Raw genomic sequence first — 20,019 nt, 5'->3', positions numbered from 1 at the left:
GAGATAGCCAGGAGGCAGCTAGAGATTTGAGTCTCTGTTTCAACTGTTAATGAAGGGGTCGAAAAGTAAATTTGGGTATCATCAGCATATAGATGGTATTTGAAGCCAAATGAACGGATAAGATCTCCCAAAGACAGCGTGTAGAGGGAGAACAACAACGGCCCAAGTACAGAGCCTTGAGGTTCCCTCACATTAAGTACAGAGCCTTGGGGTACCCCCACAGTAAGTACAGAGCCTTGGGGTACCCCCACAGTAAGTACAGAGCCTTGAGGTACCCCCACAGTAAGTACAGAGCCTTGGGGTTCCCCCACATTAAGTACAGAGCCTTGGGGTTCCCCCACAGTAAGTACAGAGCCTTGAGGTACCCCCACATTAAGAGGAACTGGAGATGAGACTTTGTTTTATTGTACCATTCGTACCCACAGGCATCTCTTTCTGTCTCAGTGCTCCTCCCCTCTAACCCTGTTAGACTGATTGGCCATTGGCCAAGTTGCCCAGAGTTGACAAAGACAGAAGGTGGCAACCCTAGGGGGCACATTTACTAATCCAAGAGCGTCCGAATGCGTTTTTTTCGTAATGATCGGTATTTTTGCGGTTTATTCATTGCCGTCGCGATGTTTTCGTATTTTGCCCGACTTTTTAGTCGCCGTTACGACTTTATCCTATATTTTCCGCAACTTTCTCGCCGCTGTCGCGAAAAATTCGGATTGGTTTTTCTGCCGTTTACAATTGCTCAATACGCCAAAATCGCAACGGCGGCGAAAAAGTTGCGCAAAATACGATAAAGTTCGAGGATTAGTAAATGTGCCGCTAGGTGTGGGCGAGCTATATCTGGAAGCCCGGTGCTTGCCTTTTTATTAGACAATTTTTGCCACAACTCGCAATATTTGAATTATGGTTCAAAATATTTGAAATAAATGTTCGATATTTATATAGAAATAGAAAACAATGAGGGGGTTAATTTCCCCTTGAAGCTAGGTGAAATAGAAAACAATGAGGGGATTAATTTCCCCTTGAAGCTGGGTGAAATAGAAAACAATGAGGGGATTAATTTCCCCTTGAAGCTGGGTGAAATAGAAAACAATGAGGGGATTAATTTCCCCTTGAAGCTGGGTGAAATAGAAAACAATGAGGGGGTTAACTTCCCCCTCATTGAAAGTTAATCCCCTCATTGTTTTCTATTTCACCCAGCTTCAAGGGGAAGTTAATCCCCTCATTGTTTTCTATTTCACCCATCTTCAAGGGGAAGTTAATCCCCTCATTGTTTTCTATTTCACCCAGCTTCAAGGGGAAGTTAATCCCCTCATTGTTTTCTATTTCACCCAGCTTCAAGGGGAAGTTAATCCCCTAATTGTTTTCTATTTCACCCAGCTTCAAGGGGAAGTTAATCCCCTAATTGTTTTCTATTTCACCCAGCTTCAAGGGGAAGTTAATCCCCTCATTGTTTTCTATTTCACCCAGCTTCAAGGGGAAGTTAATCCCCTAATTGTTTTCTATTTCACCCAGCTTCAAGGGGAAGTTAATCCCCTCATTGTTTTCTATTTCACCCAGCTTCAAGTGAAATTTAAACACATTATTGTTTTCCAACAATGAGTACCAATGCTCCTAAAATGGCCGCTGGAGCAATTCCTGTTTGGGAAAAATAAAGAGGATTCATGGATAAAAAATGTCAGTTTAAACTCAAATTTTTCGAGTTTTAACAATACTTTCAACTTGAAATTTTAATTCGAAAAATTCAATCATTATTGTGACATTTTATTAATACAGCAATGATCGAGTTTAATTCGAATTTATAGCATGTCGAGTTTATACGACTTTCAAGGCCAGAAATAAAAATTTTTTAGTAAATGTGCCCCTTAAATTCGATAAAAATTTTTAATAAATAAGCAAACGTTTGAGTTTATAGGTTTATTTTCATTGAAAAAGAATAAATACATTAAATGTGGGCTCCCAGGCTTAAATTCAAATTTTTTCAACAATTTGATTTTTTTTTGTGCTAAAACTCTTAATATTAATAAATGATGGTTCAAACACTAGAAAGTTCAATATTAATAACTAGAACTTTGGCCTAGAAGCTTGGGAGGCCTTGGGAGTTGTTCCAGGCAAAATTAAAGCCATTTTTATTTTCAAATTCAAAGTATTTTGTTTTTATTCCACGATTTTATTTAATTGAGTTTTTTTATAATCAGATTTTTAAACAAATGAGCAAACGTGAGTTTATCCACAAACTCAAAAAACGATAACTAGTGTTAAAGTGATTGGCTCAGACCTAGGCCAATGATCAGAGTATAACTGGAGCCAAAGCTGACCTATCAGAGGAGGGCAATATTAACGGCCAGGAGTCCTTGCCCAATGAGATATTCAAACCTGCCTGATAGATATATGGGCAACCCCAGGTCAGATGGCAGCTGGACAGTCCATCACTTTGGCCCCATACACGGCCCAACAAGCTGCCAACTTACGTCTTGAATATATCAGAGGCCAATACCAGCCCAGGGTTGCCCAGCTTTACTGCCTCAGGGACTCACTGTTAATATGAGCAGGGTCGGACTGATGGGTGTAGGGCCCACCGGGGCTTCTGCCTCAGGGACTCACTGTTAATATGAGCAGGGTCGGAGTGATGGGTGCAGGGCCCACCGGGGCTTCTGCCTCAGGGACTCACTGTTAATATGAGTATGGTCAGACTGATGGGTGTAGGGCCCACCGGGGCTTCTGCCTCAGGGACTCACTGTTAATATGAGCAGGGTCGGAGTGATGGGTGCAGGGCCCACCGGGGCTTCTGCCTCAGGGACTCACTGTTAATATGAGCAGGGTCGGAGTGATGGGTGCAGGGCCCACCGGGGCTTCTGCCTCAGGGACTCACTGTTAATATGAGCAGGGTCGGAGTGATGGGTGCAGGGCCCACCGGGGCTTCTGCCTCAGGGACTCACTGTTAATATGAGCAGGGTCGGACTGATGGGTGTAGGGCCCACCGGGGCTTCTGCCTCAGGGACTCACTGTTAATATGAGCAGGGTCGGACTGATGGGTGCAGGGCCCACCGGGGCTTCTGCCTCAGGGACTCACTGTTAATATGAGTATGGTCAGACTGATGGGTGTAGGGCCCACCGGGGCTTCTGCCTCAGGGACTCACTGTTAATATGAGCGGGGTCGGACTGATGGGTGTAGGGCCCACTGGGGCTTCTGCCTCAGGGACTCACTGTTAATATGAGTATGGTCAGACTGATGGGTGCAGGGCCCACCGGGGCTTCTGCCTCAGGGACTCACTGTTAATATGAGCAGGATCGGAGTGCTGGATGTAGGGCCCACCGGGACGTCTGCCTCAGGGACTCACTGTTAATATGAGCAGGGTCGGACACACATTCCACCAGGGGCCCCCAACCGCACGCTCGGAGGACCCTGAATATGAGGATTCTGAATATGAAATAGGAATGAAGGGACTACAGAAGGCCGTGTTCTGGAGAGGATGTCCTCCTACAGGAAGAGCAAAAAGGAAGGAAGTGCATCTGAGGAGCTGGGGGGGGGGCTGCTGGAGGTCTCTGCTAAAGGCCAGACTGTGTGTGTACGTTGCATGGAGATTCCCCCTGCCCAGTTTGGGAAGAGGACTGAAAGGGGAGGGGAGACTTGCGGCCCAAACACGTTGCAAAGTATCAGACCCGCCTGTCCCACATCTCAGTAGTGAATGTGCCGCAGCCCTGACGTACAGGTAACTCCTATATATGTAACCTGTGCAGCAGCAGTGCCACTGGGACAGAGCGGCCATACAGTTCCCTCACACACTCACACACACTCACACACTCACACACTCACACACTCACACACTCACACACTGCCGCTGTGGGATTAGTATCACTGACCCACACTAAGTGGATTACAGGGAAAGCACTGCCTACAGTCACAGATAATTATATTTAATGTGACAGTACACATTTGAAGCTGTAATACAAAGTTCAAGCATCCTGGGTGTAAACTGCCGGCTTTGAGGACATTACGGGAGCCCCAAACACACACATTGTTTATTTACTTTGTTGCTAAACGTAAATGCCAGTATGGGTCACACTGCACTATATTTGCCGTTGCTGCCTGTTCATATTTCCTGCATTTATCTGTATTTCATTTTTCTAATTCATTTTCAGCCCAGTTCCTGTGTAATAAATCTGGGTTTACTTCCTATTTGTGTTGGTATTTGTACGGAAATATTTAGGCGTAACCGCAGTCCTATCTCCCATACCCTAGGGTGGGCTACACTCACCTACTGGCACTGTTACAGAGACACAAGGCAGTGGCGCAATGGGAGCCGGCTGAGACCATTACTGAGGGGCCAACGCTGGTCGGCTGCAAGCAGCTTCCCCCGGAATATAAGGTAGATATTCCCTGTGCCATGTGGCTCGCTGGTACGGTAATAATCACCCTATTAATTAGTCTCTCGGGAGGGATATTTGTCACTAAGGGAGGAGAAGTAGCAGGGAAGCATAGAGGGAACTTGTTTTCTTTCTCATTTATCTCTGTATCGGGGCTGCATGTACCATAGAGTTGCCACCCTGCCAGTAAATCTCCAGCTAGGGGGACTGAGTGCCTTAAACCTGTAGGTGAACATGTAGGGAGCACTGTCTGTTTGTTCCCAAAATGATTAACCCAAAGCAGCAAGATTGTTTTTCCCATCAAAGGTGCAAAATGTAAATTCTCCACTGAACCCCTGAATCCTTCGTGAATGATTTGGACGCATACTGAACCGCATCTGAACCTTAATTGCAAGGCAGGCCATACAAGGGCTAAAGGGAGGGCTAAACAGGTAAAAAAATTCAATTTCCATGTTTGTGTGACAAAAAGTCAAAGTTGTAGCAGCTTCAGTCTCCCTGTAAAGCTCAATAAATAATAAAAAAAAACACATTTTAGCCTGTGTCCTGTTCATTGCACTCATGTTGCACAAGGTGAACTGGCCCTTTAATTTCCAACTAATACTAAATGTAGCTGCATTATATAAATATATATATGTATATAAAGCAAGAAAGTAAGCTGCACACACCAAGACTTGACAAAAATTATAACAAATTTATTTAAGGAAAGAGATCCAGAGATATATATATATATATTCAAAAATAAAAAATGATTGGTGAACTTTGTATAAAATACTTACGAAAAAAGCTTTAGCTCCTAGTTGTTGCTCCGTGCTAAATACAACTGCAAAAATCCAAAAAGTAGAAAAAAAGCTTCAGCAGATTTACTGCAAAGCATTTATTGTGGGGAGTGGTAACACGACATGTTTCGGGTCAGACCATAACCGTGTGTTCTCGTTTAAAGCCAAATTGACCTATGACCCCGCCAGACACACAGCATTTCAGGAAACTCCTTAAAGTGATAGTACAATAATTGAACATAAGTGAGGGGTCAGTGTATAATATACCTTGTGAAAAAAGTGCTACAGTTAAGCAAAGTAATGTTTCATTATACATTAACATTAAAGTGAATGCGGCATTATCTATGCTTAATCGCTGCACTATCACTTATGTTCAAATAAATGTTATGACCAAAAGGACAGTAGATTAAAGGTTTCACATAAACCACATCCTTCTTTCTTTGCTGCCAAGAAAAATTGGGCCTGGCTCCAACATGCCATTTATGGAGGCTGTATCAGATTATATCGCTATTACCGGGCGCAGCAGGCACAGAGTAATGCAAGCAATGTTTGCTAAGCCCATTGGGCGTGGGAGCGGAGATTTTAAGCACAGCTCGGGCTAATGATTTACTATACGTTACTGCTCCGTATTTTATAGGTCACACAGGCAGCACAGGGCGTATGGGGACAGAAGCTCCACCGGCAGAAACATGTGCCTGACACAAGTATGGAGATATATAAGGTACTAATTAATCTTTCCTTTATTTTTCATTTAGCAGTCTCTGCCCACTGTGTACTTTCCATGTAGTGATCCATAAAAACCCCTCTATTTGCTTTGCCATCATCCCAGGGGGCAGTATGGGGTATGTATTTTACTTGCAAAACTGCCATTGTCATGGGTAAAGGTTCAAGGAACTAGGGGGAGAGACTAGGAACTAGGGGGAGAGAGACTAGGAACTAGGGGGAGAGACTAGGAACTAGCGGGACAGACTAGGAACTAGGGGGACAGACTAGGAACTAGGGGGAGAGAATAGGAACTAGGGGGAGAGACTAGGAACTAGGGGGAGAGAGACTAGGAACTAGGGGGAGAGACTAGGAACTAGGGGGAGAGACTAGAAACTAGGGGGAGAGACTAGGAACTAGGGAGAGAGACTAGGAACTAGGGGGAGAGACTAGGAACTAGGGGGAGAGACTAGGAACTAGGGGGAGAGAGACTAGGAACTAGGGGAGAGACTAGGAACTAGGGGGAGAGACTAGGAACTAGGGGGAGAGACTAGGAACTAGGGGGAGAGAGACTAGGAACTAGGGGAGAGACTAGGAACTAGGAGAAGAGAGACTAGGAACTAGGGGGAGAGAGACTAGGAACTAGGGGGAGAGACTAGGAACTAGGGGGAGAGAGACTAGAAACTAGGGGGAGAGACTAGGAACTAGGGGGAGAGAGACTAGGAACTAAGAGGAGAGAGACTAGGAACTAGGGGGAGAGAGACTAGGAACTAGGGGGAGAGACTAGGAACTAGGGGGAGAGACTAGGAACTAGGGGGAGAGACTAGGAACTAGGGGGAGAGACTAGGAACTAGGGGGAGAGAGACTAGGAACTAGGGAGAGACTAGGAACTAGGGGAACAGACTAGGAACTAGGGGGAGAGAGACTAGGAACTAGGGGGAGAGACTAGGAACTAGGGGGAGAGACTAGGAACTAGGGGGAGAGAGACTAGGAACTAGGAGCAGAGACTAGGAACTAGGGGGAGAGAGACTAGGAACTAGGGGGAGAGACTAGGAACTAGGGGGAGAGAATAGGAACTAGGGGGAGAGAATAGGAACTAGGGGGAGAGACTAGGAACTAGGGGGAGAGACTAGGAACTAGGGGGAGAGACTAGGAACTAGGGGGAGAGACTAGGAACTAGGGGGAGAGACTAGGAACTAGGGGGAGAGAGACTAGGAACTAGGAGGAGAGACTAGGAACTAGGGGGAGAGAGACTAGGAACTAGGGGGAGAGACTAGGAACTAGGGGGAGAGAATAGGAACTAGGGGGAGAGACTAGGAACTAGGGGGAGAGACTAGGAACTAGGGGGAGAGACTAGGAACTAGGGGGAGAGACTAGGAACTAGGGGGAGAGACTAGGAACTAGGGGGAGAGAATAGGAACTAGGGGGAGAGACTAGGAACTAGGGGGAGAGAGACTAGGAACTAGGGGGAGAGACTAGGAACTAGGGGGAGAGAGACTAGGAACTAGGGGGAGAGACTAGGAACTAGGGGGAGAGAATAGGAACTAGGGGGAGAGAATAGGAACTAGGGAGAGAGACTAGGAACTAGGGGGAGAGACTAGGAACTAGGGAGAGAGACTAGGAACTAGGGGGAGAGAGACTAGGAACTAGGGGGAGAGACTAGGAACTAGGGAGAGAGACTAGGAACTAGGGGGAGAGAATAGGAACTAGGGGGAGAGAGACTAGGAACTAGGGGGAGAGACTAGGAACTAGGGAGAGAGACTAGGAACTAGGGGGAGAGACTAGGAACTAGGGGGAGAGAGACTAGGAACTAGGGGGAGAGACTAGGAACTAGGGGGAGAGACTAGGAACTAGGGGGAGAGAATAGGAACTAGGGGGAGAGACTAGGAACTAGGGGGAGAGAGACTAGGAACTAGGGGGAGAGACTAGGAACTAGGGGGAGAGAGACTAGGAACTAGGGGGGAGAGAGACTAGGAACTAGGGGGAGAGACTAGGAACTAGGAGAAGAGAGACTAGGAACTAGGGGGAGAGAGACTAGGAACTAGGGGGAGAGACTAGGAACTAGGGGGAGAGAGACTAGAAACTAGGGGGAGAGACTAGGAACTAGGGGGAGAGAGACTAGGAACTAAGAGGAGAGAGACTAGGAACTAGGGGGAGAGAGACTAGGAACTAGGGGGAGAGACTAGGAACTAGGGGGAGAGACTAGGAACTAGGGGGAGAGAGACTAGGAACTAGGGAGAGACTAGGAACTAGGGGAACAGACTAGGAACTAGGGGGAGAGAGACTAGGAACTAGGGGGAGAGACTAGGAACTAGGGGGAGAGACTAGGAACTAGGGGGAGAGACTAGGAACTAGGGGGAGAGAGACTAGGAACTAGGAGCAGAGACTAGGAACTAGGGGGAGAGAGACTAGGAACTAGGGGGAGAGACTAGGAACTAGGGGGAGAGAATAGGAACTAGGGGGAGAGACTAGGAACTAGGGGGAGAGACTAGGAACTAGGGGGAGAGACTAGGAACTAGGGGGAGAGACTAGGAACTAGGGGGAGAGAGACTAGGAACTAGGGGGAGAGACTAGGAACTAGGGGGAGAGACTAGGAACTAGGGGGAGAGACTAGGAACTAGGGGGAGAGAATAGGAACTAGGGGGAGAGACTAGGAACTAGGGGGAGAGAATAGGAACTAGGGGGAGAGACCAGGGGGAGAGAACTCGAACATTTCCGGATCTTTTTGCATTTAATAAATATTGAGTTTTTCAACCATAAGTAGAATTTTGGGAGTTTTCATGCAAAGCAAAAACTGAATTTGACCATTGAAAAAACATCCCGCTGTATCTCTAAACACTTTAAAAAGAAAAAACACCATCAAATCCCTAGAGGATCCATTTACTATGGGACGGACGAGGCAAAAAGAGACTGGAGAGGTGAAGATCTTGAAATGGGGTCTCCGACCCCGTTAGGTTGTTATATTTATATTAATTTAGGGGCTTTTTAAGGTGATATATAATGTACAGAAACAATCAGGGATATCTGAAACTTCATATCGAGATCAGTAAATATTGCCCTTTTACATCCTTTCCCTTGAGCCGCCATTCAGTGATGGGCTGTGTGCTCCCTCAGAGATCAGCTGACAGGAAGTAATGCAGCTCTAACTGTAACAGGAAGTAGTGTGGGAGTAAAAGGCAGAGCTCTGTCCATTCATTGGCAGAAACCAATGGGATGTAGCAAGCAAGGAATTGGGTGGGTATCTAAGAATCTTGACTCCCTGCCTCCAATATTCGGCTGCCAAAGGCTGCGTCGTTCAAGGCCGCTAAGTCAAGGCAGTAGAACTTTATGAATGTAGTAACGTTGCTCCATGAAGCGGCTTTACATATCTCTTCCAAGCTCAATGAAGTAGAAACTGCTCTAGTTAAATGAGCCTTTAACTGAGTAGGAGGATCTTTCCCTGAAGCCAAGGAGATGGCATTTTTACCCATGCTGAAATGGTAGATTTTGCAGCTTTACTCCCTTCTGATTTTCCAGAACATGAAACAAAAAGATGCTCCGAGTTCCTGAATGTTTTGGTTCTTTCACTATAAGTAGCCAAACATCTCTTAACGTCTAACTTGCTAAGCTCTTCTTCTTGGTCTAAAAGAAGGGAGTTCTCAGGACATCTTTATCCAGAAAAAACAAAGTATAAGGAGGTGTCGCCACCAAAGCTTGAAGCTCTCCCACTCTTCGAGCAGAAGTAACTGCCACAAGAATGGTTGTTTTCCAGGACATCAATTCCAGAGGTTCAAAAGGACTCTTACGCAAAGCAGCCAACACCACATTAAGCTCCCATGTAGGAACAGGAACTCTCACTGAAGGTCTAAACCATTATCCCTTTGATGTAGCATTTTACCAAAGGATCCCTGGATAATTCTCTAGAGGAAATAGCTGATATAGCGGCCAACTGGACAGTCCTTTGACTGAATGTTTTTTGGCTTACACTAGTGATCCCCAACCAGTGGTTCGTGAGCAACATGATGGTCAACAAGGGCTCTCAAGGGCTTCAAAGTAGGTGTTAATTTTTGAATTTCTGGTTTGGAGGCAAGCTTTAGTTGCATAAAACCCAATGTAAAGCCAAAGAGAACCTTCTATAGGCTGCTAGTCCACATAGGGGCTACCAAATAGCCAATTATAGCTCTTATTTTCACCCCCCAGGAAAATTTTCCATGCTTGTGTTGCTCCCCAACACTTTTTCCATTTGAATGTGGCTCACAGGTATAAAAGGTTGGGGATCCCTGGCTTACACCATTGAAAAAAATTTCCAGACTACTGTAGACTTTTGATGTGGACTGTTTACAAGAATGAGGTAAAGTCTGTACCACCCCTTGATCTGTTAAGAGGTCCTTATCAAATTCCATCTAGAAGGGCGACACCTAACCCTGGATCAGAAGATCTTCCCTCTGGGGATGTACCCAATAGACAGTACTACCTTGGACAGAATCAAACTCTTCTTGGCCAAAAGGGCGCTACCAAAATGACTGAGGCCTTGTCTTGCCTGATGTTCTTCACCACCCTCTGAATCATCGCCAGAGGAGGAAAAATGTAAGCTATTCTGAATTTCCACGGAATGGACATTCCATCCAGGAAATCTGGATTGTCTCCAATAGAGAACAAAATTTAGACACTTTCCTGTTGCATCTGGTTGCCATCAGGACGATTTTTCCTGCATACCTCCCAACTGTCCCGATTTTTGCAGGACAGTCCCAGTTTTAACAGCTCAGCCCCCAGTCCCAGATTCTTATTGAAAAGTCCTTCATTCTCCTTTGATCTCCAGCACTGCATGCCAAAACAGATACAGTGTTTCTCAAACTTAATTAAATAAGTATCTTTAGGCAGAGCCCAGAATACTCACCCCCTGCACTGAGATACAACTGTAACTAATGAGCTAAACAGGTCTCTTGGGGGAACTGAGACTCGCAGCTTAAAGGGCAATTTCACCTTCATTAGCAAAACTGTAATAAACAAGACCCCAAAACCCCCAGAAATACAATCAAACTATTTTTAACCTGCCAATTTTTGTCAAATGGGAGTGGTATTTAGGGGGTGCAGTTGAAAAAATGGGTGTGCTCAAAAAACATAATATGACATAGATTTATCATCTCTCTGTACAGGCTATGAGCAAACTTAGGGGGCTGTTCCTGCTGAATTGTGCTTAGAACAGGGGAATCCCTATGTGCCATAGTTTTATGGTATCTCTCTGTACAGGCTATGAGCAAACTTAGGGGGCTGTTCCTGCTGAATTGTGCTTAGTACAGGGGAATCCCTATGTGCCATAGTTTTATGGTATCTCTCTGTACAGGCTATGGGCAAACTTAGGGGGCTGTTCCTGCTGAATTGTGCTTAGTACAGGGGATTCCCTATGTGCCATAGTTTTATGGTATCTCTCTGTACAGGCTATGAGCAAACTTAGGGGGCTGTTCCTGCTGAATTGTGCTTAGTACAGGGGAATCCCTATGCTGCCATAGTTTTATGGTATCTCTCTGTACAGGCTATGAGCAAACTTAGGGGGCTGTTCCTGCTGAATCGTGCTTAGTACAGGGGAATCCCTATGTGCCATAGTTTTATGGTATCTCTCTGTACAGGCTATGAGCAAACTTAGGGGGCTGTTCCTGCTGAATTGTGCTTAGTACAGGGGAATCCCTATGTGCCATAGTTTTATGGTATCTCTCTGTACAGGCTATGAGCAAACTTAGGGGGCTGTTCCTGCTGAATTGTGCTTAGTACAGGGGAATCCCTATGTGCCATAGTTTTATGGTATCTCTCTGTACAGGCTATGAGCAAACTTAGGGGGCTGTTCCTGCTGAATTGTGCTTAGTACAGGGGAATCCCTATGTGCCATAGTTTTATGGTATCTCTCTGTACAGGCTATGAGCAAACTTAGGGGGCTGTTCCTGCTGAATCGTGCTTAGTATAGGGGAATCCCTACGCTGCCATAGTTTTATGGTATCTCTCTGTACAGGCTTTGAGCAAACTTAGGGGGCTGTTCCTGCTGAATTGTGCTTAGTACAGGGGAATCCCTATGTGCCATAGTTTTATGGTATCTCTCTGTACAGGCTATGAGCAAACTTAGGGGGCTGTTCCTGCTGAATTGTGCTTAGTACAGGGGAATCCATATGTGCCATAGTTTTATGGTATCTCTCTGTACAGGCTATGAGCAAACTTAGGGGGCTGTTCCTGCTGAATTGTGCTTAGTACAGGGGAATCCCTATGTGCCATAGTTTTATGGTATCTCTCTGTACAGGCTTTGAGCAAACTTAGGGGGCTGTTCCTGCTGAATTGTGCTTAGTACAGGGGAATCCCTATGTGCCATAGTTTTATGGTATCTCTCTGTACAGGCTATGAGCAAACTTAGGGGGCTGTTCCTGCTGAATTGTGCTTAGTACAGGGGAATCCATATGTGCCATAGTTTTATGGTATCTCTCTGTACAGGCTATGAGCAAACTTAGGGGGCTGTTCCTGCTGAATTGTGCTTAGTACAGGGGAATCCATATGTGCCATAGTTTTATGGTATCTCTCTGTACAGGCTATGAGCAAACTTAGGGGGCTGTTCCTGCTGAATTGTGCTTAGTACAGGGGAATCCCTATGTGCCATAGTTTTATGGTATCTCTCTGTACAGGCTATGGACAAACTTAGGGGGCTGTTCCTGCTGAATTGTGCTTAGTACAGGGGAATCCCTATGCTGCCATAGTTTTATGGTATCTCTCAGAAAGTCTCCCATAGGGCTCAATGGCACTCTGCAGCTCCAACCCGGCCCAAGGGAAGTCTCCCATAGGGCTCAATGGCACTCTGCAGCTCCAACCCGGCCCAAGGGAAGTCTCCCATAGGGCTCAATGGCACTCTGCAGCTCCAACCCGGCCCAAGGAAAGTCTCCCATAGGGCTCAATGGCACTCTGCAGCTCCAACCCGGCCCAAGGAAAGCCTCCCATAGGGCTCAATGGCACTCTGCAGCTCCAACCCGGCCCAAGGAAAGTCTCCCATAGGGCTCAATGGCACTCTGCAGCTCCAACCCGGCCCAAGGAAAGTCTCCCATAGGGCTCAATGGCACTCTGCAGCTCCAACCCGGCCCAAGGAAAGTCTCCCATAGGGCTCAATGGCACTCTGCAGCTCCAACCCGGCCCAAGGAAAGTCTCCCATAGGGCTCAATGGCACTCTGCAGCTCCAACCCGGCCCAAGGAAAGTCTCCCATAGGGCTCAATGGCACTCTGCAGCTCCAACCTGGCCCAAGGAAAGTCTCCCATAGGGCTCAATGGCACTCTGCAGCTCCAACCCGGCCCAAGGAAAGTCTCCCATAGGGCTCAATGGCACTCTACAGCTCCAACCCGGCCCAAGGAAAGTCTCCCATAGGGCTCAATGGCACTCTGCAGCTCCAACCCGGCCCAAGGAAAGTCTCCCATAGGGCTCAATGGCACTCTGCAGCTCCAACCCGGCCCAAGGAAAGTCTCCCATAGGGCTCAATGGCACTCTGCAGCTCCAACCCGGCCCAAGGAAAGTCTCCCATAGGGCTCAATGGCACTCTGCAGCTCCAACCCGGCCCAAGGAAAGTCTCCCATAGGGCTCAATGGCTCTCTGCAGCTCCAACCCGGCCCAAGGAAAGTCTCCCATAGGGCTCAATGGCACTCTACAGCTCCAACCCGGCCCAAGGAAAGTCTCCCATAGGGCTCAATGGCACTCTGCAGCTCCAACCCGGCCCAAGGAAAGTCTCCCATAGGGCTCAATGGCACTCTGCAGCTCCAACCCGGCCCAAGGAAAGTCTCCCATAGGGCTCAATGGCACTCTGCAGCTCCAACCCGGCCCAAGGAAAGTCTCCCATAGGGCTCAATGGCACTCTGCAGCTCCAACCCGGCCCAAGGAAAGTCTCCCATAGGGCTCAATGGCACTCTGCAGCTCCAACCCGGCCCAAGGAAAGTCTCCCATAGGGCTCAATGGCACTCTGCAGCTCCAACCCGGCCCAAGGAAAGTCTCCCATAGGGCTCAATGGCACTCTGCAGCTCCAACCCGGCCCAAGGAAAGTCACGATACTGAAGCTTGAATGAATCCGAAACTTTCGTACTCGGCACGACACTACGATGATTTCGCGACGGCGCCAAAAAAGTAGCGACAATCCACGAAAAAGTCGCGACGGCGCCAAAAAAGTCGCGACAATCCATGAAAAAGTCACAATGGCGATGAAAAAATTGCAAAAATACCGATCATAATGAAAAAACCGCATTCTGACGCTTTTCGGACGTTTGTGGATTAGTAAATGTCCCCCAAGGGGTAGGACACGTAAGAATAAACTGAACAAGTTTGAACTTCCATTTGGTTGTGTCCTTCTTGTTCCCATATATACGTCTTTGTCCCCGCAGGAGGGCTCCCACGGATTACTACATTTACAGTTTGCGGTCGGGAACCCTAACAACTATGATATCATCATCATGTGTAAACGAAGGCTGACTATATATTGTGCAAAGAGCCGGTCATAAAATATGGTATGAGATCGAGCGATTATGGATCAGGCGCCTTCCTTTGCATATGGTGACGGAAACATTTGTTACTAAAACAAGAAACTTGGATCCACTCGGGTTTCTGTTTCACCTGTTTAACCAGATGTTTTATGGGGGTTGAGGCCTCTAAACAGTATAAAAGTGAGACCAAAATGCAGAGTGGAGTTCTGTTTCAGGGATCAGGCCTCTGTGTGCCGGGGTCTCTCTCTAACCAGGAATCTGCCGGCCGAGACACTGACTGTCCCAGGATCGGTAAATATTCTCCTGTCTTTTTGTCTCTGATGGTTTTAGTATTGTGTATTTGGTATTGTATTTATGTATTAGGTTGTTACTGTTTGTACTATTTTGATTAGGGCTCTGGCACACGGGGAGATTAGTTGCCCGCGACAAATCTCCCTTGTCACGGGCGACTAATCTCCCCGAACTACCATCCCACCGGCGAACATGTAAGTCGCCGGTGGGATGGCACACGCAGCGCAGGCAATTTCAGCTATGAGCAAACTTAGGAGGCTGTTCCTGCTGAATTGTGCTTAGTACAGGGGAATCCCTATGTGCCATAGTTTTATGGTATCTCTCTGTACAGGCTATGGGCAAACTTAGGGGGCTGTTCCTGCTGAATTGTGCTTAGTACAGGGGAATCCCTATGTGCCATAGTTTTATGGGATCTCTCTGTACAGACTATGAGCAAACTTAGGGGGCTGTTCCTGCTGAATTGTGCTTAGTACAGGGGAATCCCTGGAATCCCTGGACTTTGTGCTAGTGCAAGTGCACTTGCTTACTGAGCCACAGGAGGCTCCTTGAGCTCCATGGGATCAGTTGCCCTTATGTGCCTTCTGCATTTCCACCAGTTTCCTTTATGTCGCAACCTATATTGTTAATCACGTGTGGCTGCTTTACTAATTACCCGCCTATATAAACCCTATATAAAGCCTGGTCTTGCCACTTCTGTTCCGTGTTCCCTGCCTGTGCCCTGCCTGATCTCCCTGATTTGACTTCTGCCTGACTCCTGATTTGCTTGAACTCTGCCTGGACTGACCCCTGCCTGATAAACGGACCCGCTAGAACTCTGCCTGGACTGACCCCTGCCTGATAAACGGATCCGCTAGAACTCTGCCTGGACTGACCCCTGCCTGATAAACGGATCCGCTAGAACTCTGCCTGGACTGACCCCTGCCTGATTAACGGATCCGCTAGAACCCTGCCCGGACTGACCCCTGCCTGATAAACGGATCTGCTAGAACCCTGCCTGGACTGACCCCTGCCTGATAAACGGATCCGCTAGAACTTTGCCTGGACTGACCCCTGCCTGATTAATGGATCCGCTAGAACTCTGCCTGGACTGACCCCTGCCTGATAAACGGATCCGCTAGAACCCTGCCTGGACTGACCCCTGCCTGATAAACGGATCCGCTAGAACCCTGCCTGGACTGACCCCTGCCTGATAAACGGATCCGCTAGAACCCTGCCTGGACTGACCCCTGCCTGATAAACGGATCCGCTAGAACCCTGCCTGGACTGACCCCTCCCTGATAAACGGATCCGCTAGAACCCTGCCTGGACTGACCCCTGCCTGATAAACGGATCCGCTAGAACCCTGCCTGGACTGACCCCTGCCTGATTAACGGATCCGCTAGAACTCTGCCTGGACTGACCCCTGCCTGATAAACGGATCCGCTAGAACCCTGCCTGGACTGACCCCTGCCTGATAAACGGATCCGCTAGAACTCTGCCTGGACTGACCCCTGCCTGATAAACGGATCCGCTAGAACCCTGCCTGGACTGACCCCTGCCTGATAAACGGATCCGCTAGAACTCTGCCTGGACTGACCCCTGCCTGATAAACGGTTCTGCTAGAACTCTGCCTGGACTGACCCCTGCCTGATAAACGGATCCGCTAGAACTCTGCCTGGACTGACCCCTGCCTGATTAATGGATCCGCTAGAACTCTGCCCGGACTGACCCCTGCCTGATTAATGGATCCGCTAGAACTCTGCCTGGACTGACCCCTGCCTGATTAACGGATCCGCTAGAACTCTGCCTGGACTGACCCCTGCCTGATTAATGGATCCGCTAGAACTCTGCCTGGACTGACCCCTGCCTGATAAATGGATCCGCTAGAACTCTGCCTGGACTGACCCCTGCCTGATAAACGGATCCGCTAGAACTCTGCCTGCTTACGGATTTGCCTATTGCCGGACTCTGTATTTTCTTCATCTCAGGCTTGTACATTACTTATATTTTTGTTCTGTTTTGTCTTCATTAAGCTTCCTTGGTTATCACAATTGGCTGTCTGGCCCTTAAAGGGAGTTCTGGGGGTTATTTGCAGATAGGCTCCTACCTGCCGGTCTCTCGCCAGAGGCCAGTCCTGACAAGGGGAATCCCTATGTGCCATAGTTTTATGGTATCTCTCAGTTCAGGCTATGAGCAAACTTAGGGGGCTGTTCCTGCTGAATTGTGCTTAGTACAGGGGAATCCCTATGTGCCATAGTTTTATGGTATCTCTCAGTTCAGGCTATGAGCAAACTTAGGGGGCTGTTCCTGCTGAATTGTGCTTAGTACAGGGGAATCCCTATGTGCCATAGTTTTATGGTATCTCTCTGTACAGGCTATGAGCAAACTTAGGGGGCTGTTCCTGCTGAATTGTGCTTAGTACAGGGGAATCCCTATGTGCCATAGTTTTATGGTATCTCTCAGTACAGGCTATGAGCAAACTTAGGGGGCTGTTCCTGCTGAATTGTGCTTAGTACAGGGGAATCCCTATGTGCCATAGTTTTATGGTATCTCTCTGTACAGGCTATGAGCAAACTTAGGGGGCTGTTCCTGCTGAATTGTGCTTAGTACAGGGGAATCTCTATGCTGCCATAGTTTTATGGTATCTCTCTGTACAGGCTATGAGCAAACTTAGGGGGCTGTTCCTGCTGAATTGTGCTTAGTACAGGGGAATCCCTATGTGCCATAGTTTTATGGTATCTCTCTGTACAGGCTATGAGCAAACTTAGGGGGCTGTTCCTGCTGAATTGTGCTTAGTACAGGGGAATCTCTATGCTGCCATAGTTTTATGGTATCTCTCTGTACAGGCTATGAGCAAACTTAGGGGGCTGTTCCTGCTGAATTGTGCTTAGTACAGGGGAATCCCTATGTGCCATAGTTTTATGGTATCTCTCTGTACAGGCTATGAGCAAACTTAGGGGGCTGTTCCTGCTGAATTGTGCTTAGTACAGGGGAATCTCTATGCTGCCATAGTTTTATGGTATCTCTCTGTACAGGCTATGGACAAACTTAGGGGGCTGTTCCTGCTGAATTGTGCTTAGTACAGGGGAATCCCTATGTGCCATAGTTTTATGGTATCTCTCAGTTCAGGCTATGAGCAAACTTAGGGGGCTGTTCCTGCTGAATTGTGCTTAGTACAGGGGAATCCCTATGTGCCATAGTTTTATGGTATCTCTCAGTTCAGGCTATGAGCAAACTTAGGGGGCTGTTCCTGCTGAATTGTGCTTAGTACAGGGGAATCCCTATGTGCCATAGTTTTATGGTATCTCTCTGTACAGGCTATGAGCAAACTTAGGGGGCTGTTCCTGCTGAATTGTGCTTAGTACAGGGGAATCCCTATGTGCCATAGTTTTATGGTATCTCTCAGTACAGGCTATGAGCAAACTTAGGGGGCTGTTCCTGCTGAATTGTGCTTAGTACAGGGGAATCCCTATGTGCCATAGTTTTATGGTATCTCTCTGTACAGGCTATGAGCAAACTTAGGGGGCTGTTCCTGCTGAATTGTGCTTAGTACAGGGGAATCTCTATGCTGCCATAGTTTTATGGTATCTCTCTGTACAGGCTATGAGCAAACTTAGGGGGCTGTTCCTGCTGAATTGTGCTTAGTACAGGGGAATCCCTATGTGCCATAGTTTTATGGTATCTCTCTGTACAGGCTATGAGCAAACTTAGGGGGCTGTTCCTGCTGAATTGTGCTTAGTACAGGGGAATCTCTATGCTGCCATAGTTTTATGGTATCTCTCTGTACAGGCTATGAGCAAACTTAGGGGGCTGTTCCTGCTGAATTGTGCTTAGTACAGGGGAATCCCTATGTGCCATAGTTTTATGGTATCTCTCTGTACAGGCTATGAGCAAACTTAGGGGGCTGTTCCTGCTGAATTGTGCTTAGTACAGGGGAATCTCTATGCTGCCATAGTTTTATGGTATCTCTCTGTACAGGCTATGGACAAACTTAGGGGGCTGTTCCTGCTGAATTGTGCTTAGTACAGGGGAATCCCTATGTGCCATAGTTTTATGGTATCTCTCTGTACAGGCTATGAGCAAACTTAGGGGGCTGTTCCTGCTGAATTGTGCTTAGTACAGGGGAATCCCTATGTGCCATAGGTTTATGGTATAGGGGGCTGTTCCTGCTGAATTGTGCTTAGTACCTTCACTAGCACAGTTTTATGGTACCCCTGTGCATAATATAGGGACGTGTTGTGACCAATTCATTATGGATATTTCTTTACGCAGATGTTTTCTCTTGACAGCAAAGAACTGGAATGAATGAAAAGAGCATCCATTTTACACAGCCGGGAGGAAAGAAAACGCTGCTGTTCTGTTTCCTGGTTCTCTGTTGGTTTGTATTGCTGGTCTGCGTATCATATATCTACAACTGCATCAGGAGGGATAACATTGCCGTGATATCAGCCATAAGGGAGCCCATTGTCACAGAGCCCTTGTACCCTTATCTTATAGAGGAGCCATTGAGATGTAGAGGAGAAGCCCCATTCTTAGTGCTGCTCATCCCTTCCATGCCCCAAGATGTTCTTGTCAGGGACGCCCTGAGGAAGACTTGGGCCAATGAAAGTTTAATCCCTGGAATCTCCATCAAAAGGATTTTCCTTCTGGGCAGGTCCTTTGTTAATGACATAGAAATATCGGTGGAACAAGAGAGTTCTACATTCCATGATATCGTCCAGCAGGATTTCCTGGACACCTATCGGAATCTGACCGTCAAAACACTGATGGGTATAGAGTGGGTTAGCCGTCTCTGCCCCCGAGCCAGCTATGTCATGAAGGTGGACGCTGACATGTTCTTCAACCCTTGGTTCCTGGTGAGGCAGATCTTACAGCCGGAGAAGCCTCTCAAGCTGGCCTTTTTCACTGGACTGGTCATTTCAGGAGCTTCACCCAGGAGAAATAAAAATAGCAAGTGGCATATATTATATTCTGAGTACTCTAAAAATAGTTACCCCACTTACTGTTCTGGCACGGGCTACGTCTTCTCTGGGGGTTTGGCCCCGCTCTTATACAGACAGGCGATGGAGCTGGCCATCTTGCCCCTTGAGGATGTCTTCTTGGGTCTCTGCTTGCAAAGAATAGGGTTATACATATCCCGGCCACAGCAAAACTGGTTTAACCTTGACAGGTTTGAGTACAATGGATGCCAGTTTGCCCGGCTGGTAACTGTCCACCATTACAAGCCGCATCAGTTACTAACACTGTGGCCTGATTTCTTAAAGGCAGTGGAAACTTGCACATGGTAGTATATTTAAATAAAATAAATGAAACACATATTTGCAGAAACTGGTCTGGAAAATAAATGGGGGGATAATAGCCTCTGGGAAGGGACTGGGGCTGTGGGATAGCAGGTATAGTAGGGAGAGATGGTGCCTATAGTAGCAGTGGGATAATAGCCTCT

The 20,019-nt window shown here is 47.4% G+C and overlaps 1 protein-coding gene across 1 annotated transcript; it reads left to right on the top strand.

Moving 5' to 3' along the window:
• Nucleotides 1-3,540: 3,540 nt before the first annotated feature.
• On the top strand, nucleotides 3,541-19,892 carry LOC100489278 (beta-1,3-galactosyltransferase 1). The gene is made up of 5 exons (XM_031899394.1): nucleotides 3,541-3,704; nucleotides 4,235-4,361; nucleotides 4,666-4,790; nucleotides 5,773-5,856; nucleotides 18,866-19,892. Exons 3-5 carry the CDS (start codon nucleotides 4,710-4,712, stop codon nucleotides 19,862-19,864), a joined length of 1,164 nt encoding a protein of 387 aa, XP_031755254.1. The 5' UTR covers nucleotides 3,541-3,704; nucleotides 4,235-4,361; nucleotides 4,666-4,709; the 3' UTR covers nucleotides 19,865-19,892.
• The last annotated feature ends 127 nt before the right edge of the window (nucleotides 19,893-20,019 follow it).

Source organism: Xenopus tropicalis, chromosome 3 (assembly GCF_000004195.4).
Source record: "Xenopus tropicalis strain Nigerian chromosome 3, UCB_Xtro_10.0, whole genome shotgun sequence".
NCBI lineage: Eukaryota > Metazoa > Chordata > Amphibia > Anura > Pipidae > Xenopus > Xenopus tropicalis.
Note: the sequence above shows the minus strand (reverse complement) of the source record. Positions and strands in the feature narration are given on the sequence as shown.